The 25,237-nt window shown below is 38.4% G+C and overlaps 4 protein-coding genes and 2 long non-coding RNA genes across 8 annotated transcripts; 3 read left to right on the forward strand and 3 right to left on the reverse strand.

Annotated features, from left to right (window-relative positions):
* Positions 1–2,533: 2,533 nt before the first annotated feature.
* On the reverse strand, positions 2,534–3,238 carry LOC130688943 (uncharacterized). The gene is made up of 4 exons (XR_009421816.1): positions 3,100–3,238; positions 2,975–3,046; positions 2,777–2,917; positions 2,534–2,706 (listed from the first exon to the last, which is right to left on the reverse strand). It is a non-coding gene; the product is annotated as an uncharacterized LOC130688943 (long non-coding RNA).
* Positions 3,239–3,974: 736 nt separating this feature from the next.
* Positions 3,975–4,807, forward strand: LOC130688944 (uncharacterized). Its single transcript, XR_009000592.1, has 3 exons — positions 3,975–4,094; positions 4,164–4,405; positions 4,460–4,807. It is a non-coding gene; the product is annotated as an uncharacterized LOC130688944 (long non-coding RNA).
* On the reverse strand, positions 4,736–8,275 carry LOC130688937 (uncharacterized). Of its 3 annotated transcripts, none has more exons than XM_059497022.1 (3): positions 7,933–8,275; positions 5,749–7,572; positions 4,736–5,689 (listed from the first exon to the last, which is right to left on the reverse strand). In XM_059497022.1, the coding sequence occupies exons 2-3, from the start codon at positions 7,557–7,559 to the stop codon at positions 5,515–5,517; spliced, it is 1,986 nt and encodes a 661-aa protein (XP_059353005.1). In that variant the 5' UTR covers positions 7,560–7,572; positions 7,933–8,275; the 3' UTR covers positions 4,736–5,514. The 3 variants fall into 3 exon arrangements, with proteins under 3 accessions (XP_059353005.1, XP_057367926.1, XP_059353004.1); XM_057511943.2 differs by having other exon boundaries at positions 5,749–7,582; positions 7,933–8,274; XM_059497021.1 differs by lacking the exon at positions 7,933–8,275 and having other exon boundaries at positions 5,749–7,787.
* A 56-nt stretch (positions 8,276–8,331) lies between these two features.
* Positions 8,332–14,168, forward strand: LOC130688531 (protein disabled-like). Its single transcript, XM_057511512.1, has 7 exons — positions 8,332–8,355; positions 8,821–8,887; positions 9,292–9,381; positions 9,440–9,675; positions 9,751–9,894; positions 9,955–10,059; positions 10,127–14,168. Exons 1-7 carry the CDS (start codon positions 8,332–8,334, stop codon positions 13,544–13,546), a joined length of 4,086 nt encoding a protein of 1,361 aa, XP_057367495.1. The 3' UTR covers positions 13,547–14,168.
* Positions 14,100–16,698, reverse strand: LOC130688838 (cyclin-dependent kinase 8-like). The gene is made up of 10 exons (XM_057511842.2): positions 16,471–16,698; positions 16,215–16,401; positions 15,976–16,116; positions 15,713–15,902; positions 15,541–15,655; positions 15,385–15,483; positions 15,233–15,305; positions 15,061–15,158; positions 14,887–14,971; positions 14,100–14,713 (listed from the first exon to the last, which is right to left on the reverse strand). The coding sequence occupies exons 1-10, from the start codon at positions 16,629–16,631 to the stop codon at positions 14,234–14,236; spliced, it is 1,629 nt and encodes a 542-aa protein (XP_057367825.1). The 5' UTR covers positions 16,632–16,698; the 3' UTR covers positions 14,100–14,233.
* A 1,469-nt stretch (positions 16,699–18,167) lies between these two features.
* LOC130688845 (transportin-1-like) lies at positions 18,168–24,958 on the forward strand. Its single transcript, XM_057511853.2, has 19 exons — positions 18,168–18,354; positions 18,511–18,586; positions 18,664–18,902; positions 19,021–19,172; positions 19,247–19,328; positions 19,405–19,527; positions 19,619–19,798; positions 19,867–20,083; positions 20,161–20,313; positions 20,411–20,583; positions 20,649–20,960; positions 21,024–21,131; positions 21,228–21,386; positions 21,455–21,542; positions 21,610–21,708; positions 21,787–21,882; positions 22,329–22,404; positions 22,613–22,787; positions 22,850–24,958. The coding sequence occupies exons 1-19, from the start codon at positions 18,241–18,243 to the stop codon at positions 22,955–22,957; spliced, it is 2,730 nt and encodes a 909-aa protein (XP_057367836.1). The 5' UTR covers positions 18,168–18,240; the 3' UTR covers positions 22,958–24,958.
* The last annotated feature ends 279 nt before the right edge of the window (positions 24,959–25,237 follow it).

The following is a 25,237-nucleotide window of genomic DNA, read 5'->3' on the forward strand; positions in this document are numbered from 1 at the left end:
CTCCTTCACTGTTTGGAAACTGTTCCGTTCCAATTTGTTCTTTTCCCCTAGCTGAGCTTGTAGACTCAAAATTTGAGCTACAAAACACAAATGAATAAAAGCAAATAAATAAAATCATTACGTATTAGGCCTTACCATCCTTAGCATTGCTGTTATCCAATATTTTGTGTTGTTCCAATAATTGGGCCTGCAGCTTCATAATTTGATCTAATAAACAATAATTAATAATTGAAAACCAATATAATAATCTTTATACTTACCATCCTTTTGTTGTATTATCTTATCCATTTTTCAATTGTTCCTCCAGCCACGAGTTTTTCTCCAGCCAAGCTACTCAATTAACTGCTAATGGGATACAATTAACTCAAATTGCTTACATGCCTATAATAACGAAACCGACTGGTAGATGGCTACGGGTAGAAAAAAGAGAAAAAAGTGTGATTTTTTTTTTTTTTTTTTTTTTTTTTTTTTTTTTTAAAACGGATTGCCATAATTATGGCAATCCGTTTTTATGGCAATCTATGGCAATCCGTTTTACACAAAAAAAAAAAATTTCGCCAAAAAAAAAAAGAAAAATCACACTTTTTTCTTTTTTTCCGACACGTAGCCATCTACCGCTCAGACTCGTTATTGCTGGCGTAGGCAATTTCAGTCCATTGGATGCCATTCGCAGTTAGTTCAGTTAGTTCATTGTCAATAAATTTTTTTGTATAAAATATTTTTCGCAAAATTTGTTTCTTTCATTATCTATTTTCGCTATGTTCACACATCACATTTATCAACTTTTTTTTTATTCAGTTTGTTTAATTCATCTTTATCGTTTTTGCCACCTTTGATGGTAAGCATTGTCTGCATTGGTTTATCTGTAAGTATTCAATTATTATATACTACACTCTTTGAATTCTTCAATTTAGATTCAAGGAACAACGTGTAATACCTAGATATTTTCTGAAGTAACTTTGTCTTTGTATTTTGTTTTACTCGTATGGGAACCGATCCCCAGACATTCAGCGTTCAACGCCGATGCTCTAACATTGAGCCACGAGATTTATCAAAACGTTTTATTATCGCATATCAAATGTTATCGTCTAGGATGTTTATGCAGTCTTTTACAACCATATGTTTATCTTTCTAATATTGTCATTAGGTCCATAGCTCTGTGGTAGAGCGTTTAGCTGCGATACCTGTTACCCTGATTTCAAACCTCAGTTGAAGTTTAAGAATGAAGCAGAATATATGTATAAAAGAATGTTGATGTATTGCATTTCAGTTTTATTCTATTCAGTTCTCTTCTTTACATTAAGTGTAAATACAAGTCCGCAAGTGACTAGAAAAAAGCCAACGAAACATCACATGATTCATAGCTCATTGGTAGAGCATCGGCGCGGCATGCCGAACATCCAGGGTTCGATTCTCTAATAATTAAAAAATGAAGTCTAATCAACGGATAAACGATTATCTAATGGAAACAAGGCTTACCATTATTGATGGCACAAAGCTTACCATCAAAAGTGTCAAAAACAATAAAGGCGAATCGAGCAAGCTGACTAGAAAAAAAAGCTGATAAATGTAACTTGTGAATACAGCGAAAACAGACAATGAAATTTTTTGAAAAAAAGAATTTATTGACAATCCTCTGCACAAAACAAATATTTTTGCAACTTTAAAAAGGCATAATAGCCCTTTCAATAGTTGCCATCAACCCAGGCAGGGGGAGACACTGCCTTGTTGACCCACCAGGGAGATTACCCGGTGATTGACTAAGAGAAGCCGGAAGAAGAGCTGAAGATTTGGAACATTTTTACTGGAGCGATTAACCTTTAATTCGGATTTGTGGGTAACCACGTCGCCCTCCGTGAACACATCATCGGACTAAGCGGACCCCCACGTCCCCTTTCCGGCCAGAGCCCTCCAAACCTCGGTATATGTTGTTTTTATATATACCGTACAGTAGGGGCATGACCCCCTACGGGCTTATTATGAGTCAAGGGGAAACGGGGCTACGGAAAGGAAGGGAGCCCAGATATGCACTTCAATTTCTGAATTTTAAATACCGTTTGGGGAATATGAATTAAGTGTAGAACTTCCATGTAGTGTATCCAAACGTAAAAATTAATTCATGACCTTGCCCCAAACAAGAAACCTTTTCAGATCAAAATTTATTGTTCATCTATGAGACAATAAAACACCATTAGCATAAAAACTCTTAATTCACATGTATAGTTCGTACCTTACATGATTTGTGAGTTGATTGCGAGTATATTCTTCTGTCAGAACTATAAAGGATTGCTGTTGTAACGGATTCATTAACACAAGGTGGTACTTCTCATTAGACAATTTGCATTACTCTATTACTTTACCTCACACCTTAATGGTAATGCACTCTGTGTTTTTTCAACTACAGGCTCACTCTTCCATCCTGAAACACTTCCAGACTTGACTTGAACCCCCGCTAAAATTCTGTGAATGCAAAATAATAGCATTAAAAATACTTTTTCGATAGACAAAAACCAAAAAAGTACCTAATCCATGTTTCATGTTGAACTCGTGCCATTTCTGTGTTTCCATACCACACCCATTTTCCGCCCAAATACAGTCCCACAATTCTTCAGTTCCTTCGCTGCATGGACTTATTACTAACAATTCTTTTAGTGCAGCACTAACAGAATTTAAATTTAACACACTGTCAGGTGGTGGACTGAATAACTAAACAATAAATAATTGTTTGTTAAAATTCTATACTTATTTGGAATTCTTACTTGAAAAGTTTAGGCACCTGACTGTGTTCACCTAATGCCAACTCATCCTCACGTTCAGTTAGGGATGAGTTTTGAAAAACCTCCTTCACTGTTTGGAAACTGTTTTGTTCCAATTTGTTCTTTTCCCCTAGCTGAGCTTGTAGACTCAAAAATTTGAGCTACAAAACACGAATGAATAAAAGCAAATAAATAGAATCATTACGTATTAGGCCTACCATCCTTAGCTTTGTTGTTATCTAATATTTTGTGTTGTTCCAATAACTGGGCCTGCAGCTTCATAATTTGATCTAATAAACAATAATTAATAATTGAAAACCAATATAATAATGTTTATACTTACCATTTTTTTGTTTTATTATCTTATCCATTTTTCAATTGTTCCTCCAGCCACGCGTTGTTCTCCAGCCACGCTACTCAATTAACTGCTAATGGGATACAATTAACTGAAATTGCTTACATGCCTGTAATAACGAAACCGACTGATAGATGGCTACGGGTAGAAAAAAGAGAAAAAAGTGCGATTTTTTTTTTTTTTTTTTCCGCCATTTTTTTTTTTTTTTATGTAAAACGGATTGCCATAAAATTTCGCCAAAAAAAAAAATAAATGGAAAAAAAAAATGGCGGAAAAAAAAAATCGCACTTTTTTCTTTTTTTCCGACACGTAGCCATCTACCGCTCAGACTCGTTATTACTGGCGTAGGCAATTTCAGTCCATTGGATGCCATTCGCAGTTAGTTCAGTAGCGTGGATGGAGAATAACGCGTGGCTGGAGAAAATAACCCTCATATTCGTGATACCCGCTTAATTCTGCATCAGTACCATGTATTTAAAGCGAAATCTAAAATTTTACCAAAATTGAAAAAGTGAGAAGGCTATAGCCTTCTTCGACTTTCTGCTGTATCGCGCTAACGCTGTAGCGAACTGGCGCGCTAGCATGCGTTAAATATTCCGTGTATTCCAAAAATAATTAACTTAGTTTTAAAAACAGGAATTTTCCCCGAATCAGCATTCAGTTTTGAGTATACCCTGTGATAATCAACCAATTCCGATGAATGTCAGATTTTTGGGAAAAAAATTTTAAGCCCGACCGAGAAAAGTCGGGCTTATTTAGTCGGGCTTATTTTTTCGGTCAGTGTATGTAGAGAAATTAACTAGAAACACTACCGGTAGATGGTGATAGCAGTAAAACAGAAAAAAGGGCAATATTTTTTATTTTTATTTTTGGTAAAACGGATTGCCATACCCAACATTATTTGTTGCAACTTACTGGTCACAAGGAAAAGAAGAAAAAGATGTTCCACATTTCATGATACTTTAGGATAAACCAATCATCATGTAATAGTGTAACAATTACTATTATAAAATAGTATAAATTACAACATAGTGTTAACCTTGAAATAACAGAAGTTCCTGAACCAATCTTTAAGAAGCTGGAGGACATTATACTTATCCATCAAATGTGAAAACAGCCTTTTGTGATCATAGTATTTGTTAAACAATATTTAGAAAAAAATTGCTTGAAAATATCACATAGCACAACAATTCAATCTGAAAAATATGGAACAGATTAATGCTTACCGATTTGTTACAGAAGGAAAAAAATAATATCACTAATTTGACTTACATCTTTGAATGAATATTATTAGGTATGTAGAACAATCAAGGAATTTAATTTGTACTAATTTTCTTATTATTATTAGATGCCACAGCCATTTTGTGGTTCCCGCAATACTAGAACAAGCGGCGACGAAGGCGAAAATGAACAATGCGATCGTAAACAAACAAAAAATAGCTAAATAAAGTATCTTCTCCATATAAACACTTTCACAATTATTATCTAACTTCTGTGGTTTGATGAATTGCACATTGTAAGGCAAGACTACTTCTATTGGGTGAGAAGAAGTACAAAAACAAATCCCTCTTCCTGTGAATAGCAACTTCAAAAAAAATTATTAGAAATGAAATGGAGCGTCAAATAACATTTTTACAAAATCATTTTTATTGAAATGGCAATAAAAACACAGCAGGTGGTATGCAAATTGTACACTTCACATAGTAACTTGATTCGATTGACAATAAATCGTCTCTAAACTGCGACCTATCTCGGTGGCTCAAGTGAAGAATGAGTTATGCCGTATTACGATATATAATTCACATCACGATCTCAAACACACATAGTTTCATGGTTTATAAAATCATCCCTAAGGTCACTATAATTATAAACAAGTTACTTTTCAGGTGAGATTTACAGTAATTATAGCCAACAATGAACGACAGAACATACATAATCATATCATATTAAACGAAAATAATTAAGCTTTTATGATTGTTCGTTAGCTGACATGAAGTAGTCTAGTCGAAATGTTTTTCTACGAAATAACAAGAGATCAAAGGGGATTAATTTCGAAGGAATGTCACAAACGTGGCTGGTAAAAATGTATGTCTTATATTAGTTAGTCATAATCGCTAGACTTCGACGAATGGATAAACAAACTTCAGAATTAGTAAGGTCTGAAAACGATTTCGGCAAGTGCAAAGACGATTTCAACTTGAAATCAATTAGTGAGTTTGAAGGCGATAAATGCGTGGATCGTTCTGAACAACTTTTAAAATGATCTGCTAGGTAGGATGTTATCAGCTATTTTCTAACTAAATGTTGGCATTTAGAGGTAGCGCAGAGCTTAACTTATAGCTCTATGCCGTATTGCTGCATCAGGAACAATTGGCTAGAGGGGATATGTTCTGGTAACCAAAATCATAAAATTTTATTACATTGATCTTCCTTGGCTTTCCTCCGCAAGCTTAGCGGAATGTCCTCGTCAGACGAAAAATCCGTGATGGTCGGTAATTTCGAATCTAAATTGCTTTTGATAGGTTTTGGTTGAGTCTTTTCTCTTCGTTTTATCTTTCTTGGCATTGGTTGAGTCACCCTTCATTCCGTAAGCAGTTTTAATATTTCGTCACATGGTGGAGAAACAAAAAAATGTACCTGTATATTCTTTTGATGTTCCCAGAAGCGGACAAGTCTTGAACGAAGGCATTCCATTCTGTATCAAACGAGCTTTTCCACTCCTCCCACTTCTCGTCGGAAACTATGGGATCTGATTTTACTGGCGTTGAATCAATAAAAAAATTATCGGTTGATGGGATATGGATCAGTGGCTTTTCGAGACACTGCATCTTTAATTTAGGTGGTTTCGTTATTCTGTCGGGTTGCCCTTCTAGTGACTTATTGTTAGAATAGTCAACAGCTAGACTGACTTGGTTTTGCAGCACATTAGAAACGGCAGAGGCACCCGATTGGAATCTTTTGCTTTCGTGAGTAGCCAGTTCTTTTTTCGGCCAAGAAACCAAAACATCCGCGGAAACTGGCTGGTCTTTGGTATTTTTTGAAAATAAAACATTAGGCAATGTAACACTGGTGTTGTTGAGATGATGGTGTTTTGGATAATTAATAACACTCACGCGCTCTTCATTTTTCCTCGTTGCCTCCACTGCCGAAACTGTTGCATAATGTTTTGGCTGTTGAATGACACTAACTCCACCGACTACTTCACTGCCTAAGTTATTCTCAGTTTTTATCTCTGACAATTCGCTTAAATAGGTTTGCCGGTGTGGACGAAAATCAGTTGAAAGGCGAGGAGATGCATTAGCTTCCACATTTGCACGGAATGGTGCGAAGGTAATATTACTTGAAGTTGTGTTTGGAAGCTCTTGGATTTGACAGTTCTGTTGAAAAGAGGTCTGATGACGTACCATCATTTCCGGATTTTGAAGAACATTCGTTCGTTCACCAGGAAGCCCTAATGAAGTATACTCGTATTTTTGTCTTGTAAATTTATTCCCGATCGAAATGTTCTGGATCCTTGAATCCCATTCTGAGCTCTGCTGTTCGAGAGTTGGTATGTCCTGTTGCTTCGAATATCGGTGCAGGGGACACGGTCGATTAAACAGACAATCACAGGAAACAGGCGCTGACGTATGTTCCGCCTGATTACGCCAATCCGATGCTAAAGGCAAGGATTCGTTGTACAATTTTCTGAATGTTGGCTGGCGACCACTTTCTCGAAAACTCGTTAAGTTTACATTGTCCCGCGAAGCTACAGTACGTTGAGATTGCTGCACACTTTTGGATCTACTATCTTGAACAAATGTCGGTCTAACGAAATTTGCTGAATATGAGGAACAATCACTTGCTTCCGGCAGTCCCCGATGCAAATGATTAACAGTGGGAACCATGCATTCATTGTTTTTCACTGAAGCGTGCTGTCGGTGACCTTGACATGCCGCTGGTGTAACTATACGAGGGTTTGTGGTTACAACAGCCGGGATGGGCTGGTTATGATGTAAACGAATATTTGATGAAACATTACCACCTTCTGCATAGATGTTTTGTTGCCACACTTTTTTTTCACCATACTGAATTCTGGGTGTATGAGCAGGGTACATGGCAGTGGGCTGAATCCAATTACGATGGTTAACTTCCATAATCGGCACATTAAATTCTTCGACTTGCTGTGAAGACTGGCTCTGTTGGTTGCTGGTAAAATTTTTTGAGTAAGGCTCAGAATAATATTGGGGCATTGTTCCATGGATGCTTGACTGAGTAGGACAGTTTGATTTAATCACTTGCGAATGAGACTGTAAATTGTATGATGTCTCATGATTCCTTTTTACACCAGTTTTAGCTTCAGGAAAATGAATGAATGGTGGTACAATGCCAACACCATTATCTTTGGGTTTTCCTGGGTGTCCTTGGAAGAATTCGCGTGTTCCTCGAATTAAATGGGAAAAATCCATGTTGTTTGAATTCCTACAAGACACTTTAAAAAGCAACTCAAAAGTTAACAGAATAGCAGAAGGAGGGATATGAAAAAAAGCACCGTATAACATAGATAAACATGAATTTGCAGCTTTAAAACTGAATCCTTGTATACCTAAATGAAGATGTACAGTGCAGATTCAGAAGGATTGCATATTTATAGTATTGAAGGAAAAAAGGGAATTTTTTTCTACATGCTAAAAATAATGCAATTTGTTTTAATGCAATTTGTTTTAATCCAAAAAGATGTAACAACCTTCCGAACATGTTCTTAGGTACAATATCTTCCAATTTGGTGATTCTTTGAAACTATGCTTGCATGATGTGTAAATATTTTCATTTTCTAAATACCTGCGACGTTGAGATCTTTAAGAATTCCACGGTCCCGTAAATGATATGAAAGTTAATTCATACTACGGTCTTCTTTTTTTTAGAACAGTAACATCATTTGTGTTCTTAATTTTTCCAAACTAGATGCAAAACTGGCATGACACTTTAAGCGCTTTACGATCACTTTGTAGGTTATACCCAATGCTGAATCGACTGAATTGTTTAGTCAATTATGCAATAATCCACAAGCCATTCGATTTACAATATGTATATGTTATCAACATCTGACAAGTCCATGAACAAGGCTCACGTATTCCCATGAACACGGATTGTTCGGATGTTGTTGCGCTACTACCCCTAAATTGGCAGATACACACGAAAATTAAATAATGAGAAATTATTTTTAAACAAGAAGTCACAATGTCAGTACAATACCAGAAGATGGTGAGCGTGGTATTGTTTTTCAACTAGTTCTTTGGAATCGTATACAATATTTTTTAAAGCTTATTTAAGAATGAAGATATAAAAAAAATGTATAGGTCATATTAGCGACAACCAGTTAACTACTTCTTTTCTAGGATGATCGATTTTGCTAATCTATTCCTGAAATAGATTTCGGAGCATTTTTAAGTGGAAAACTTAGAACTTAAATCGAGTAGATAAAACAGCTAACAGCAAGGAGCCTAAAACGTGATGGAAAGGAATGAAAAAGTCGGAATTGGACTCTCGATCACAGATGAGCAGGAGCAGATAACGGTTGACGGGTTTCAGCGGGTCTGCGGGTGTGGTAAGTTAGGAAATTTTTTAAAACGGCAACATCGCACAAGTTTGACCAACAGCTGAGAATAACTAGGGACATAGCAAATGGGAATTAAGATTCCTTTTAATGAATTGTTTATGTAAACAAAGTTAACGCAATTTTCCCTTCGGCTCAGTATTGTGCAGCCTTTATACATCGTGAATCACTATGGACGAGGTATAATCTAATCGTTTCTTGTCAGTTTCCGATGGACATTGATCACCACAGCAATCTCGGCGTCGGGTTTAGGTCTCATCCTCTAGCGGAATTTTAGTTGTCGTATTTTTCGATCATATCTATCTACTCTGTGGACTGCCATGGTGTCATGTTGATAACCTTTGGGTGATAATATTGCCAGTCACTAGGCTGGCAGAACTTCCTATCCCAGTCTGTGATTTCTTTGAATCTCTGAGGGTCCTTAATACCAGCCATTGACGAGGGTCACCTTGCCTCTGTTCATTTAGCGTTGTGTCAGATAATTTTATTTAGCCCTCATATAGCTATTTAGTGGAAAATTTTACGGTGGACTAATATGAGTGATATTGACACCGGTTCTGAATCTGATCGTTTGTTTATTGAAGGTGTGATGGAATGCCAGTTCTCATCGTTCTGCCAGTCCAACATGATTCGCAAGGATCCTATTTTCAAAACTCTTATGCTGTCCCGTAAAGGTCAGTGAATGTTTTTCAGTTTTCCAATATGAACTTATTATAATTTTTTATCAAACAGGGACAGTAGAGAGACCAACTGATGTAAATGATCCACTACGGTTTGCTGGTGAAGGTGTTACTTTTCGTGCCAAGCTAATAGGAGTTTTGGAGGTAAATGCCCCCAGAGGAGACAGACTTTGTCAAGAAGCACTTGGAGAGTTGAAAATGGCCATTAAAGCTGCTGGGGAACATAAACAAAGGATTATGATTTGCATAGCCCTGGATGGACTCCGGTTGAGGGACGAACGAACTGGGGTACCCATTTAATATAAAGTTACTGGTTGAAACATTCATTCAATTTTTAAATTCTTATGATTAACACTTTTACAGGATTGCCTGTATCACCACGCTGTTCATAAGATTTCTTTTATAGCGCAAGATATGGCAGATCCTAGGGCATTCGGATACATTTTTGGTTCTCCCGATCAGGGTCATCGTTTCTTTGGCATCAAAACGGATAAACATGCAAACTTAGTAAGCGCTAATAATCACGTTATAATTTTGTATGTTACTCATTTACTCCTTCAAATTTAGGTTGTTGTTGCTATGAGAGACTTATTTCAAGTTGTATACGATTTAAAGAAGAAAGATGTTGAGAAGAACAAGCAATACCCATTCGACAGCAGTGGCAACAAGACGGTAATTAAAAGTTACCATATTCGGAATATAAATTTATAAAAAATACATGTTTATTTTATTTCTTTAGAATGGTGATAGGCATTTAACTGACTCCATGGATAGCCTGGATCAAATGTTGGCCTTGGGAAGCCACTTGAATGGTGGGCGATCGGAAATGTCAGCCATTCAGACAGCTGATTTGTTAAATCTACATGCTGAGGAGAAATCAAGTGGCTCTTTCGATCCTTTTGCCACATCATTTACTCCAACAAGCTTGTCAAATTCCATGGCAGTAAAACCAATTGCGGGGGTCCCTCTGTTGTCGATGCCGCCAGCTATCCCGCCCCCGCCCTCTACAGTTGGGATACTGTCATGTGGGCCAACTAACGTTTCCCAGCCAGATCAGCTGAAGCCAACTGTGTCGGACACTTTCAGTGATTCTTTCGTCTCCATGGCACCGCCACTTCACCTCACTCCACTGGTTCCTCCACCGACAAAGTCACCAAAAGTTAAAGCTTCCACTTCCACCATGTCACATTATTCTACAATTCGGCCGAGGAAGAAGTCTGGCAACGACCCAACCTCAGAGCCAATGAATCCCCCACAGCAAACGTTTCTACCTATGGAAATGCCGACCACCGTTAACGCCTTACCCATACCGTCTGCCACGAAACTGTCATCGTTGAATGTGCGCAATATAAAGGGTAATCTCTCTCCTAGATTGAATTCGGCAGCAACTTTACCGCGACCCACCAGCGCCAATTCCAGTACGAACTCATCCCCTCGCGTCGTTGATGGTTTTGATAGCCAGCCTTTCACAGCAAATTTTGTCGTAGAACCCGCACCGGTTGCACCTGTAGAGCGTGTCGATGTCTTCACTGAGTTGGATCCACTAGGCACTGGACGTAGTCGACCTTATATAGACAAGAAGGATTTTTTTCAAGATCTGAAAAAGACATCGCTTGGATCTAAAATGCTGCTCAAACAATTGAGCACCTCGCAAGTTGAAAGTGTTGATCATCAGCATGCAAAAGATTGGCATGCGCAGTTATCTGAAGATCCGTTTGGTAGCTTGCACTTTGGCCCTTTGCCCGAGGCCGATCCGTTTGATACCCAATTCGCCTCCATGGCTCCTCCGCTTTTCTCTGCTGCTTTCCACTCATCACCGTTAGTCCAGTCATCTTCACCTCCCAAATCTATTTCCCCTAGTGGTTATTCAAAGGTCTCTAAAGCAATAAAATCCTCATCCCCTCGCCCGACAAACTCCGTATCCTCGTCTTTCACGAGTACCCCTCTGTCAGCCCCTGCTGCCAAGTCCAGCGCTTCCCGCTATCCACGAGGATTACTACGTGTAGCTCTTCCTGTTAGTCAATCGGATAGTGATAGTGAGATTACCAATGAGATCCCTCAACTACCTTCATCACCGATCCAGGCTCAGCGTAATCAGCCCGCTAGCGGAACCCCAGAAAACAGCGCTCGAAGTTGCTCACCACGGAGTTCAGCCTCGCAGCTGTCAATCCATATCGGTTCTATTCACATGGATAGAGGAAATACTCCCACAAATGGCACTGGCGATTCGCCCCTTCCACCTCAAGAGCTATCGTCAAGCGAGGATGATTCATCGTCCAGTTCGGTTGAGGATGGCCAGTTAAGAGACCCCTCACACCACTCTCAGTCACCGCAGCACCATTTGCGGTCGTTACAACCAGAATGTATATCGGGCTCTGCAATACTTCCTATGCCACCACAGCCACCTCCTCGCCCGCCTGTCCTCCGGCCGCCACCATTGCCACCCAAAGGGCAACCACCACTCGTACCACAACGGCCAGTCGTCACACCAACTGATGAACTAATCTGTAGTGGGCATCAAACTCCACCGCTTCCCATTCCCATTCGAAAACCCAAACAACCACTGTCGTTATCTAATTCCCATTCTAGGGGACAAAGCGTCTCACATCATACGTCACGAGAAAATGGAGACGAACCGCGTCCTGCCAAACAAATTCAATCTAAACTGAATCAAATTTCTCTTTTGCAACTTTCTAACATGTCGCTAGCTGAATTAGCCGACACCCTTCAGTTGCCCCCCGCGAGGCTAGCCAGTATGACATTAACGGAGTTAGCCTTACGGTTAGCCGAATTGAATAAGAATGATGTAAAGGCTGAATCTAAGAAAACACGCCATTCCGAAAAGAAATTCCCATCATCCCCACTGTACCACTCAGCAGCTAGAAGGAAAGACGAGGATGATGAAGAGGAAGTGGGGCAGGACGACGAAGAGGAAGAGGAGGAAGAAGAGGAAGAGGAAGAAGAAGAAGAGGAAGAGGAGGAAGAAGAAGAACCAGAACCCGTTGCAGTTAAAGTAGATGAAACAGAGATTTGTTACAAAGGTGGAAAGAAGTACGAAATACTCAGTGATGTTCCTGAACCAGAAGATGACTCAGCTACGCGACTATCTAAGACGTGCCCAACCGCAAATACTCAATTAGATGCTCGCACACCCGATATCTCAAAAGTGTCTGATAGCGACCGATACGCTGCCCTTAGAGAAATCATGGAGCAAGATCTGGCTGTTTCGTCTTGTGCTCGAACGGATGAACCAGTGGAAAACGACCGGGTTCCCGAATTCGCTAATTTTGATGATATAAATGTTCTTGCTTATTCTGCACCACAGGAAGCTAACGTTCCGTACAGTGGCACCCCACTCACGTCTATTCGGAAAGTAACCTCACCCCTTTTCGGATTCGAAGATGATTTTTGTCATGTCCAGTTAAATCGATTGACGGAATCGCCGTATGACAACACTGGTGCCCGACCAAAGACTACCGGACACACACCACATCCTAGGTGTAACTCTGTGTCTTCTGGAAGCGCAGAATTTGACCATTTTATAGAGGAGGAGACGACCGTCATACCAACCGGAGTCCCTATCACCTGGAGCTGCCCAGAGCCGGTGGATTTTAAATTGTCTGAAACGCCTGATGATGAAGAGCCAGAACAAATGGAAGTCATTGGCAAAGAAGATGACGAAGTCATTGATGATCTGGCTGATAAATTCGCAGCTTTCGAGGCCCGCTTTCCTGCCAACCCCCTCGAAGGATTTGGAGATTCTTTTGCGGATTTTGACCTTTCCGCAAATACGGTCGTTATCGAACCAAATGTCCCGCCTGTGTCGGATTCGTTTGCCGTCGATTTTAGTGCAGCTTTCAATGAAGAGAAGGCTTCAGAGAATCAGCTAAAGACCAAAGAAAAACAGACTGTCAAAAAATCCACATCAGTCAATATATTTTCTCGAGTAGACGATCCCTTCGACGACGATTTCTTCCAACCTGACCTGCCTATTACTACTGCTGCTACAAGCTCTGTTACAGCACCTTCTAATTCTCACATGGTCAAACAGCCATCGGTTCAAGTTTTTAACACTATTGTTGAAGACCCTTTCGCTTGGGTTCAACCCTTTGACGATAACGTTCAATTTGATGACGTTGATGATGAATTCACACTCTAAAAGTCATTTTCATTTTGAAGCCGAAATCATGTCTAATGCAGATTGACATGCTATCGTGCTGCTGCGCTAAACATTTCCGTATCATTTTCTGTCATTCTCAAGTCTAATAAGAAAGAGACACTTTCATTTAACACTTTCCGTCATATCTATACTTATGACCAGTCATGAAGAGTGGACCTGAAAATATGGCAGAATAGTCCAACTGATCCTGCTTATGTTTCCTTATGTTAATGCTGTCATCTGGCATAGAAAATCGTCGACTAGTCATCTATATCTTCATTTGTGATTGTTCAATTTTCTTTTTCTGTAGCCTTCTGCCATTACCTTTTCTTTTCCCTCCATTTTTATGTTTATTCTGAATCTCGTTTAATTCAAGAATTCAGTTTTTACCTTTCCATTATTTTATTTTATTGTTTTTTGCTTTTTTGCATTTTTATTTCATCGCTTTATATATGAAGCTTCAACACGTTTTTGCTATACTTTTTCCCTTTGCCAACCCTTCGTATGATTTACAGACATTTGGTTCCTTCTTTAATTCGCTACACGACCCGTCTTATATTTTTTGTCTGTGTATCTTTTCATTTCCAGCGGCAATGCATTATTAAACGTTTTAGTATGAAAATCTTTGCATTCACATTTAATTAATTAAAACAAGAGACAAGACAATCACATTACTTTTTGACAAAATCAAAATCTTTGATTGAATGAATTGTTCTGTTGAGGGTGCGACTGTTGCTGAGGATGGCCGGGATGATTAGAATAGTTCGGATGCATTCCTCCCTGCATATTGTTTTGCTGCGACGGATGTTGAGGATGATGACCGTGACCGTGATTAGCATTGCCTGACTGGGAGACATGCTGTTGTTGTTGCTGTTGCTGTTGCTGTTGTTGTTGTTGCTGCTGCTGCTGCTGCTGCTGCTGCTGTTGTTGTTGTTGCTGTTGCTGCTGCTGCTGCTGCTGGGCTGACGGGTGCTGCTGGACGTGTGGCTGTTGTTGCTGTCCAACATGCTGACCGTGGAAATCTGGCGGGCCTCCTGTCATTTGCGGTCCACTATTATTGCCAGGATGAGGAGGAGCCAACCGTACTCGTTTCGCATTAGGACCGTGTGACTGATCATTGGGGGCGTTAGCTGCTGGATTCTGGCCCTGTGGGTTCTTAGCAATCATCTAATTTTAAGAATGCCCCCAAATGCCGAAAATACATGGGAAAACCAAAAAAAAATAAAAAATAAAGGGGAAAAAATACAAATGAAGAATAAAGTAAAATAAAGTAAATTAAAATAAGTAAATAATAAATAAATAATAATAGTAATAAGAAGTTATTAGGCAAATGTTGTCACCTTGCTACTATCAGATTTGTCATCTTGCTCTTCGTCACTCAAAAACTCACGCTTCGGATACGGGATAGGGCACCCAGCAAACACGCTGGACAAATCAAAGCAAAAAAAAATAAATTTGCAACAAACGCCATTCTACTTCTTAAGAATTCACTTTCTTGTGAAAATTTAGCTTACTCAGAGGTTGGCAAAGGATCTTCCTGGAAGTAAGGGTCAGCCATAGCGGCTTCAGAAGTAAACCTCTTTGTTGGGTCCATCATCAAAAGTTTTGACAGCTTGGAAGGCAAATGCGATAATCAAAACATACTCAAAACGGACAAATATAAAATATTATCTTTTTTTTTATTACCAAATGAAAAGCTTTAGTGTCAGCTTTGATTTTATAGCGATCCATATACTTCATAAGGGAGCAAGTTTGATAGCTATAACAAATTGAAATTTATACTTATTAATAGGAATAATGTGTTAATAGGTAACTTCAAAAAAAATTTCTGAGCATACTTGTTGCGTTTAAAATCTTTGAGAAGTGTAGGGTGTTCCGGCATTTTCTTGATATCTTCCCAATCTTTATCATGAGGGAAACCCATGACATTGAAAATTCTAATGAAAAACGGTTCTTTCATTCAGTTACTCGTAAAGGACTATGTGTCTACTTACCTATCTAGTTGATCATGATGATATGGATTGGACGTTTTGATATCTTCTTGTCGGCAATGAAATATGGGCTCTGATGTCAATAGCTCGGCAAAAATACATCCAATGGCCCAAATATCTTGGCAGAAAACAACTTCAGAACAGTTTTCCATTAAACATTATTGCAATTATTTACCAATAGCTTTAGTATAGTGCCTGGCTCCCAATAGCAGTTCTGGTGCGCGATACCAAAAGGTCACAACGACTGGATCCAAATCAGCTAGAGGTTTCAGTGGTGAATTAAATAAACGTGCAAATCCCATGTCGGCAATTTTTACTCTTCCTCTTTCAATTCCTTCTCCCATGACTAAGATGTTTGCTGGTTTCTATTAACAATATCAATATTAACAAATTGCTGCATTTGATGACACAGCAAGAGTTGGAACTATAGCCAATTACCAAATCACGATGAAGGATCCAATTAGAATGTAAGTAGTGAATGCCATCCAAAATTTGATACAGCAATGATTTTACCATAGCCTTTGGTGTGTAAACAGCTTTTTTGTTGGCTTTAGCTGCTCTATGGAATTTTATGATGTGCTGAATGGGTATGTAAGCCAAAAAGAAATGATTTGTTTGGTAAAAAAACAATTTGACCATGATTTCACTGAAGAAGGATGTGGCTTATTGCACCTTACCCATAAGTCATGTTCTGCATAATCAAAAAGGAGCCATACTTTGCGGTCAGTATGGGAGAGGAAGACACGCTGAAGATTGATGACATTTGGATGCTTTAACTCTCTTAGCAGAGCTATTTCACGGCAAGCTGACATTGATAAACCAGTGCCTTCTATCTGTTTCAATGCATATTCCTTCTGGTCTGCACTGTTAAAACAATATTGAGGTTTTAAGATCACTTTATGCATTCATTTTTAGCTATAGTTAGTTTCATACCTGATCAATTTGTTGATGTCAGAAGTTGCAAAAGTTTCTTTTCTTTTTGCCTTATAGACGTGTCCGTACGTACCGCGACCAATTTTCCGACCTTCATATTCAAAGAGATCTTCCACTTTAGTACGTTCTACGCTAGTTCGAACCTTAAAATCGTAATCCATGCTTGTGTTTTCCTCTTTGATTGTTATTTTTCCTTTGATTGTTTCTGTTAGCAGATTACAGCCACCAACAGTACCCCCTCGTGGCAGAAAAATGAAGTAACTGTTTTAGATTTTGGTAACCCCCTAAAAGTGTTACCGTAACCGGAAGAGGGTTAAAAACCCTTGCTGAATACCCGCCAAAACGTTAAGCATCATGTATAAGCCGCTGGGCGCTGGCATTACTGGTGGCTCTGCTGACGTGTCTCAGAAGTAACATGTGGCATTAGTTCCTAATTCTTTTTACGTATGGTACTTGAAAATTCATCTAACCCATACATGTGCATAGGCTTTGATATTTGGGGGTCACAACTGAACAAATTATTTGTCAAATTGAAAGGTGAAATTGTAAGAGGTGTTGACAAATTCTTCTGCAAAAAAAAAATCTAACATCATGAAGGATTTAAAATACAACAGTGCATACTTGCCACAATTAGAAGTAGGTAAGATGAACAAAATTAAATGCTGCAATTATGTCACCAGGTAAATTGCAATTGCAAAAGAACCAGCACTAACCTAATTTTAAGGGAAAAATGTGTAAGGTTTGCATAATATTAGTTTTCTTCAGACGTCTAACAATAAACAAAGGATTAACGATTCACCGTAGATTAAGAAAAAACTGCTCTCGAGTTTCTCTCCACCAAAGTTTTGGCGTGACCCAGTAATATGTGTTTTTAGGTTTTCTCACTTTCGCGCCAGTACCTTCCGGTGTTAAGCTGTTGATGGATAACTCATGGGTTGAATGAGACCGAGCCCTGGTGCTTACATCCTCGTGAATGCTGCAGTTTTGAAGCAATTGATAATAAAATTTCCAGAATTTTTATGTACAAAACTCCTACGAGTGCTCCGATGTTATCCAGATTTAGAAAAGCGCGCTGCGACAGAAAAATTAGAAACAAATTTTTAAATTGGCTCATGCGATAACAAGGTGAGTTCCGGGCAATATAGATCAAGTTGAAACGGATGAGGCCCGAATTTTTCTGAGGCAATGCTGGTTCCGTCGATTACATGCGTAAAAATTTTCGAATCTTGGATTTTCAGTTCGGGGCATTGCACCGGCTCGTGGGCAAGGCGTAGTATACTGACAGCTCGTGAAGTAGTTGTCTCCATTAACTGGTAACATTGCATGGTTTATTATTATTATTATTCTTCCTTTGTTTCCTTCAAGGCTGAAAAATTACAAGCGATTATTTGTATAATACTCATCTTTTATTGATAAATTCCATACTGTATTTTTTTCCCGTAAAATACATGCTAAAAATTATTATTATTTCATTAATGTAGTTTTGTACAGACTTAACCTGTATTTTTAACTACCTAATATATGATTGGTTTTCAAAAACGGTAATATTAAAAAACGTCCCCGTGAGGATAAACTACCACCTACCTTCTTTCATTTCATTTGTGAGGTTCGTGTTTATCTTTTCCGCTAGGTGACACTATAGCCCATGCGGAGGGCAACTTTGAGGCGCTGTGTGGAACTAGGGATAGAATGCTTGGTATTGTAGGACAGGGGATGGACAGGCTTTTGCTATCTAGTAGGCATTAGCTATGATTTCATGAGTCTTGGTTAATGTTCAACATGGCCGAAACTTGGTCGCCACAAGAAGATGGCCTGTGTCAAATCTTACAGTTACTAAAAGAATCCCAATCACCCGATAATGCTACCCAGCGTGCAGTTCAACAGGTATTGTATTCATGGCTTTTAATTATGGAACTCGTCTCTACATGAAATAAGTACAATTTTGGGAGGGAAGCGGGACCACCCGGTCACAGTTTGTTTCAACATGGTTGCATGGTGGTTGTTATGACCAGTGTTTATTGATCTTTTTATCTTTCGCAGAAATTGGAAGAACTTAATAAATATCCAGATTTCAACAACTACTTGATTTTTGTATTGACTAAGCTTACATCAGAAGGTGATACAATAATTGCTCTAATAATGTTCATTTCCATTGGCACTTAAATAACTATATATTGATAAATTTTTACGTAGATGAACCTACCAGATCTCTGAGTGGCTTGATCTTGAAGAACAATGTTCGAGCTCATTTTCACAAGTTTCCTGCTCCAGTAGCAGATTTCATACGTAGTGAATGTCTTTCTGCTATTGGAGATCCTTCTCCTCTTATACGGGCAACAGTTGGTATCCTCATCACTACCATCTCTTCAAGAGGAGAATTGGCCAACTGGCCAGAGTTGTTGCCTAAGCTTTGCCAAATGCTAGACTCACAGGTATGTAAACTTGTTTTATTTTAATTATCAATTTTTTTTTTGTTCATTGCTTATCTAGTACATGAAAGTCTTAAGAAAGTTGTATTTTTTTCACTTTTGGATATCATTCTTCTTCCAGGATTACAATGTTTGTGAGGGTTCATTTGGAGCTCTTCAAAAAATCTGTGAGGATTCATCTGAGATTCTTGACAGTGATGCATTAAACAGGCCATTAAATATTTTGATCCCCAAGTTTCTTCAGTTTTTCCAACATAGTAGTTCAAAAATCAGGTAATCATATCAATATATATCATATACATATCTTTAACCAATGATAATTTACCAATAAATCAACCTCAAATCAGATCACATGCCTTGGCCTGTGTGAATCAGTTCATCATGAGTAGGACGCAAGCTTTAATGATCCATATAGATGCATTTCTGCAGGTAATACAGTTATATTAGACATGGGATTCGTCATGAGCATTTTAACTGTATTATTTTTATTTCTTTTTACTTAAAGGGCTTGATGCATTTGGCTGCTGATGATGACGCGGAAGTTCGTAAAAATGTTTGCCGAGCATTAGTTATGCTTCTCGATGTACGAATGGATCGGCTAGTTCCTCACATGCATAATATAATTGAGGTATCAGCAGTTCTCTCCCTTTATTTTATTGAATGACACCTTCAGTCACGAACATTTAGTTAATCGCATTTTACCTTTTGACTTCTACCAGTACATGCTAGGTAGGACACAAGATGGAAATGAAACGGTTGCCTTAGAGGCTTGCGAATTTTGGCTTTCGCTGGCAGACCAGCCCATTTGTAAAGAAGTTCTTAGCCCTCACCTTGCCAAGTTGGTCCCAGTTTTGGTTAAAGGGATGAGATACTCGGAAATCGACATTATCCTCCTCAAGGTTTGTTCAAAATCCTCGGATAAGAACGCTTAGGGCCACTTTCGCTAAATATGTACTTGCTTTGTTAGGGAGATGTAGAAGAAGACGAAATGATACCTGATCGGGAGCAGGATATTCGGCCGCGTTTCCATAAATCTCGAACCCACACTCTTCATCGCGATGGAGCCGAAAGCGGTCGTCCTGCCAATGCTGACGGGGAAATTCCTGAAGATGAAGAAGATCTCGAAGAAGGTGACGAAGATGACGGCATGGACTCGGACAGCGCACTCTCGGACTGGAACCTTAGTAAAACAGCGTTTACCATGTCGTTTTTCCTGTCATCTGAAAAATGTATTCTAACTATTAATCTATCATGTTTAAAGGAAAATGCAGTGCCGCCGCACTTGACGTTTTAGCAAACGTTTTTAAAGACGATTTGCTACCTGTTCTTTTACCAATTCTGAAGGAGACGCTTTTCCATGCGGATTGGGAGATAAAAGAGTCTGGAATTTTGGCACTTGGAGCGATTGCTGAAGGTATTTATTTTTATTTTTATTATTATTATTATTATGATTATGATTATGATTATGATTATGATTGGCTTGTTGTTAACGACATTATCTACCTTTGTAGGTTGCATGACAGGAATGGTAGCTCACTTACCTGAGTTGGTTCCATTCTTGATCAACTGTTTGTCGGAGAAAAAGGCTTTAGTACGAGCTATCACATGCTGGACACTCAGTCGCTACGCTCATTGGGTAGTAGGCCAACCTCATGATCAGTATTTGAAACCACTAATGACTGAGGTTTATAACATATAAAAAAATTTCTCTTAGTTTTATCTTTCAAATTTTTAAATATTATTCAATAGTTGCTAAAACGGATCTTAGATGGCAACAAGCGAGTTCAAGAAGCCGCTTGTTCAGCTTTTGCCACTCTTGAGGAAGAGGCATGCACAGAATTGGTGCCCTATTTGGGTTTCATTTTGGAGACACTAGTGTACGCCTTTAGCAAATATCAGCATAAGAACTTGTTGATTCTTTACGACGCAATCGGTACGCTGGCCGATTCGGTGGGCCATCATCTAAACAAGCCTGACTACATAAACCTACTGATGCCACCGTTAATCACTAAATGGAATGTGCTCAAAGATGAAGACAAAGATCTGTTCCCGTTACTTGAAGTACCGTTTTGCTATTTGATGTTGTTCTAGCTGGAAATCTCTACTTTTTCTGTCTCTTCATAGTGTTTATCCAGTGTGGCAACAGCCTTGCAGTCTGGTTTTCTCCCCTACTGCGAACCAGTATTTCGCCGCTGCATCTCTTTAGTGGAGCAGACACTAAATCAGCACATTGTATGTGTGACTTAGTCTCAGCAAATTTTCTCTTCCATCAATAATTCTCAAGTAATATTGCTACCTTTATTTATTAATTTTTTTGTATTTAAACAGGCTAGTATGCAGCAGCCCGATCAGTTTGAAGCGCCTGACAAGGACTTCATGATTGTAGCCCTTGATCTCTTGTCCGGACTAACAGAAGGATTAGGCGGCCATATTGAACGTCTTATAGTCGCTTCTAATATTATGCAACTTCTCTATCAGAGCATGCAGGTGTGTTTTACTAATTTTCTTTATACATATATAAAAAAAACTGAAAACATTTATTCACACACCACAAGGATCCGATGCCTGAAGTTCGTCAATCGTCATTTGCCTTGTTGGGTGACTTGACAAAAGCTTGTTTTCAACACGTTCTTTCTTGTTTACGTATGTAAAAAATTGAGCAACATTTATTGAGATAAAGATATCACAATTTTTTTTTTTTTTTGAGTAGCCGAATTCCTGCCCATTCTTGGACAAAATTTGAATCCTGAATTCATCTCAGTTTGTAATAACGCTACTTGGGCTATAGGCGAAATAGCAGTAAAACTCGGTAATTTAAAATCTCCTAATTGTACGATATTCTTTCTTGATTAGCTTCAAGCGTTAACAATGTTTTTTGTTATTTTAGGAAACGAGATGCACAATTATATTCCACTATTTTTGAATCAGCTGATTGCCATCATTAATCGACCTAACACGCCAAAAACTTTGTTGGAAAATACAGGTAAGAGACAATTGTACCACTTCTTAGAATCTAGTGTCGAAACCAAGAATTTATCTGTGAAAAATGAGATTAGTTGTTATGTAAGGTGTTTAACATTTTGTCATTTCATTTGAATTGCCGTGGTCTAATTTTAATCAATTTTTTTTTCAACGAGAGTTCAATCTTGTAACAGACACTTGTACGTAAGGTGATTTTCAATTAAGTTTTTCTTGTTGAATTCCAAACCTAAGTTACCTGAAGCTTCTGAAGTTTTGATTTTTTTAACGCTATTGGTTTGTTTGTTATTTTGAGTGCATATTTCCTGTCCGAATACTTTTTTTTATTTGTGCGTCTTTCTTTTGTCTTCTCCTCATTTCCCTATTTGGATTCGTCCCGTTTGAAACCTTACCTTACCTCTACCTACTGGCGCCGATAATCTGCCGTTTCCCACACAATCACACCAATAGCCATTACCTTAGGTCGTCTGGGCTTTGTGTGTCCCCACGACGTGGCTCCTCATTTGCAACAGTTCGCCCAACGATGGTCGGTTTCTTTTGCTAATTTTTTCTTTTTACTTTGATTAAATTGTTTTATTATCGTGGTTGTTATTATTTTGAGACTTGTTTGCAATCCTTAATCGCGAACTCTGTTGTGATAATCATCTAATAGTCCCATCTCAATTTCCGAAAGTCTAGGCGTCTTCGCTGCGGAGTTGTTTGTCATTTACCTTTATTTTTATTGATTTTTTAAGGTGTATGTCGCTTCGAAACATCCGAGACAATGAAGAGAAGGATTCTGCCTTTCGTGGGATGTGTAACATGATAGCTGTTAATCCTGGCGGCATTGTGCACGATTTCATCTTCTTCTGCGACGCGGTTGCTTCATGGGTCAGTCCACGACCAGACCTCAAGGAGCAATTTGTCAAAGTAAGTTGAAAAATAAATAGCACTTAAGGTTGATGTTAATATTTTGTTTCTACTACATTAAGATTCTCCAAGGCTTCAAAAGTCAAGTTGGTGAGGAGGGCTGGAAACGTTTCACGGATCAATTTCCGCCGCCACTTCGCGAAAGGATGTCTCAGCAATATGGTGTCTGATAGTGCGGCAGCCGACTACTTCCGTCACACATGATTGGCGGCGCTGATATCCGTTACACAGGAAACGAGAGATCACGCAAACGAAAAAAGAAAGATAAAAAAATCATTAAAAAAAAATTATAATAACAAAAAAAAAAACTAAACAAAAAGGAAAAAAAAAAACGAAAGAAAACAAAGAAACAAAGGGAAACAGTGTTTAGCGTTTTCCGTTCAGGCCAAAAATGTAATAGATTTTTGCGGCTGATTTCCCTACCGGAGTTCGTCATGTAAAACCATGATGAAGTTATTCTTGATTTCTCGTAACACGTGTTGATTTCTCTCCTTCGTTTTCTCTTTTTTTTTCCCTCCTTTTTCCCCTTTATCTTTCTTTTTCTCTTTTCAAGCTTTTCCGAAGCTCTCTTAGCATAGATGATGTACTCCTTTATTCTTTTAAGAAATTAGGTATGAAAATATCTCTTTGGGATGTGGTCAAGAACCATTGTCCGGGATTGCAGATAGTATGAAGGTTTAATGCGTCCAAGTTAGATTTATTTGTATGCTTGATTTTTGTTTTGTGGCCCGAATCCGTATCGGCAAACGTCATTTTGATTTGTCGGCCTCGAGGCCTTGGCCAATCATTTTCTGTTATGCTATTGTAATGGTTCTTTGCTTTTTGCATCCAACCTTGTCAGACGAAAGATTTCGTAAGAAGGCCTAGGTGTACGTTCGTATTAGTTTGTAATCCTACATTGTTTGTTTAAACTTCGTACCACTCGCCTCCAGCGCCATCCGATTAAAAATAGGAGAGGGAAGGGGGGGGGAGGGGGGAGGGCTTTCGGTAATTTTTGCCCCGTCAATTCAAAGCGTTTTCGATGTACTTAAACGCCAAAACAGTAGCGTCGTTCGCGCCCCGTTGTCTTTTTGTTCGATTTCAATGGTTTGTTCCTCCGATTGATACCCAAGTAAAACAAAGTTCATGACTATTAGCGTTCCACTTTGAAATTTTCTCTAGGGGGAATTGTTTGCTTTTTTAAAAAAGGGAAATAAGTCTGTGATATCTGCACGCAATGCTCATCACTTTTTTTCGGAATGCGTCCGTGCGTGAGGGAAGTCGTTTTTAAAATAATAACTTGATGCTTAAAAAAAAAAAAATAAAGACCATTAATTGATAATTGAGTCAACCGAACTCCACACCAATTTCAGATGAGGCGCGAACAATTTTTTTTTCTATAATATTGAATTCCAGGGTCGTGATTTGTTGTTGCGCGTTATACGGGTTGGGCATAGGGAAATCATTAAATATAAAAAAATTTCCTTTCTCCATTTAGGCTTATCCGCTAAATAAGGGGCTATATTCGTTTTTTTTTTATTATTATTTATTTTTTTTTTGTCTTCTAGTCTGTAAGGTCATAGTAACTTTAAAGCAAATCCGTTTATTTTTATTTTTTCCTCAACTTTTTTTTTTTTCTATGGCGTTATTAGGGACTTGCTCTGAATATTCATAATGAATTTGCTGTTGGTTAATTGGGCAGGGTAGGAAATAAGATGTCAAGCTGGTTTCATGTCACGAAGTGGGACGTTACACTTCTACGTTGTGGCGTGATATGTTTTGCTTCATTCATTTTTCCGTTTCTTTTTCCATCTCCAGAAATAAATCTTGATTTCGTTCTTGAATTACCGTCTACAGCCATGTGTCTCGTCCCCTAGGCCTTCATAATTCAACAATGTAACTGCCCATCATCGTTAGGCTATTTTATTATGTATGTGAGTTTGTATGTATCCTCTAATTGGTGAACGTTAGGACTAAATCTTCTATAGAATTGAGTAAATGGCCATGAATCGTACGAGTGCTTTGTTGCTGTGGGGTTTTCACACATTTAAATGATTAAGTTATACGTTTACCATCGCTCGTCGTTTGTAGCACTAAAACCTAAACTATCTTTTCTCTAATTTCGTAACTGAATTGGCAGTGCCCTCCCACTGTGTGACGTATCAAATGATCAATAGATTGGGAATTAGGTAGTTTTTTTTTGTCATTCATTTAAAAAAATTTTTTGTCATTCATTAAAAATTTTTTTTTGTCATCCTGATGTCATCTGATTGTCTACAAAAACGTAATCATTTTAAATAAATCGTGGCTAATCTTTCCGACAAGCTTATTTTGATGTACATTTCCTTAACACTGAAAACTTCATATTAAGACGGATGAACGTCAGTTTTTAATTGCAATTTTTAAGAACAATTTATAAGTTGGAAAAACCTTAAATTGTGAAATTGTACATTACTAAAACACAATGAAGT

This window comes from Daphnia carinata, chromosome 9 (genome assembly GCF_022539665.2).
Source record: "Daphnia carinata strain CSIRO-1 chromosome 9, CSIRO_AGI_Dcar_HiC_V3, whole genome shotgun sequence".
In the NCBI taxonomy this organism is placed as follows: Eukaryota; Metazoa; Arthropoda; class Branchiopoda; order Diplostraca; family Daphniidae; genus Daphnia; species Daphnia carinata.

Excerpts from the sequence above, each read along its gene's own strand:
- LOC130688937 (XM_059497021.1), bottom strand. The coding sequence starts at position 7,652 with ATGTTATACGGTGCTTTTTTTCATATCCCTCCTTCTGCTATTCTGTTA. Across the intron at positions 5,690-5,748 it reads AACATCAAAAGAATATACAG|GGTGACTCAACCAATGCCAA; the intron begins GTACATTTTTTT and ends TACGGAATGAAG.
- LOC130688531 (XM_057511512.1), top strand. The coding sequence starts at position 8,332 with ATGTCAGTACAATACCAGAAGATG. Across the intron at positions 8,356-8,820 it reads CAGTACAATACCAGAAGATG|TTAACGCAATTTTCCCTTCG; the intron begins GTGAGCGTGGTA and ends ATGTAAACAAAG. Across the intron at positions 9,676-9,750 it reads TGAGGGACGAACGAACTGGG|GATTGCCTGTATCACCACGC; the intron begins GTACCCATTTAA and ends ACACTTTTACAG.
- LOC130688838 (XM_057511842.2), bottom strand. The coding sequence starts at position 16,631 with ATGGATTACGATTTTAAGGTTCGAACTAGCGTAGAACGTACTAAAGTG. Across the intron at positions 16,402-16,470 it reads GACATCAACAAATTGATCAG|TGCAGACCAGAAGGAATATG; the intron begins GTATGAAACTAA and ends TTGTTTTAACAG. Across the intron at positions 16,117-16,214 it reads ATGCAGAACATGACTTATGG|CACATCATAAAATTCCATAG; the intron begins GTAAGGTGCAAT and ends ATACCCATTCAG.
- LOC130688845 (XM_057511853.2), top strand. The coding sequence starts at position 18,241 with ATGTTCAACATGGCCGAAACTTGGTCGCCACAAGAAGATGGCCTGTGT. Across the intron at positions 19,528-19,618 it reads ACATGCATAATATAATTGAG|TACATGCTAGGTAGGACACA; the intron begins GTATCAGCAGTT and ends GACTTCTACCAG. Across the intron at positions 21,883-22,328 it reads AACTTTGTTGGAAAATACAG|CCATTACCTTAGGTCGTCTG; the intron begins GTAAGAGACAAT and ends TCACACCAATAG.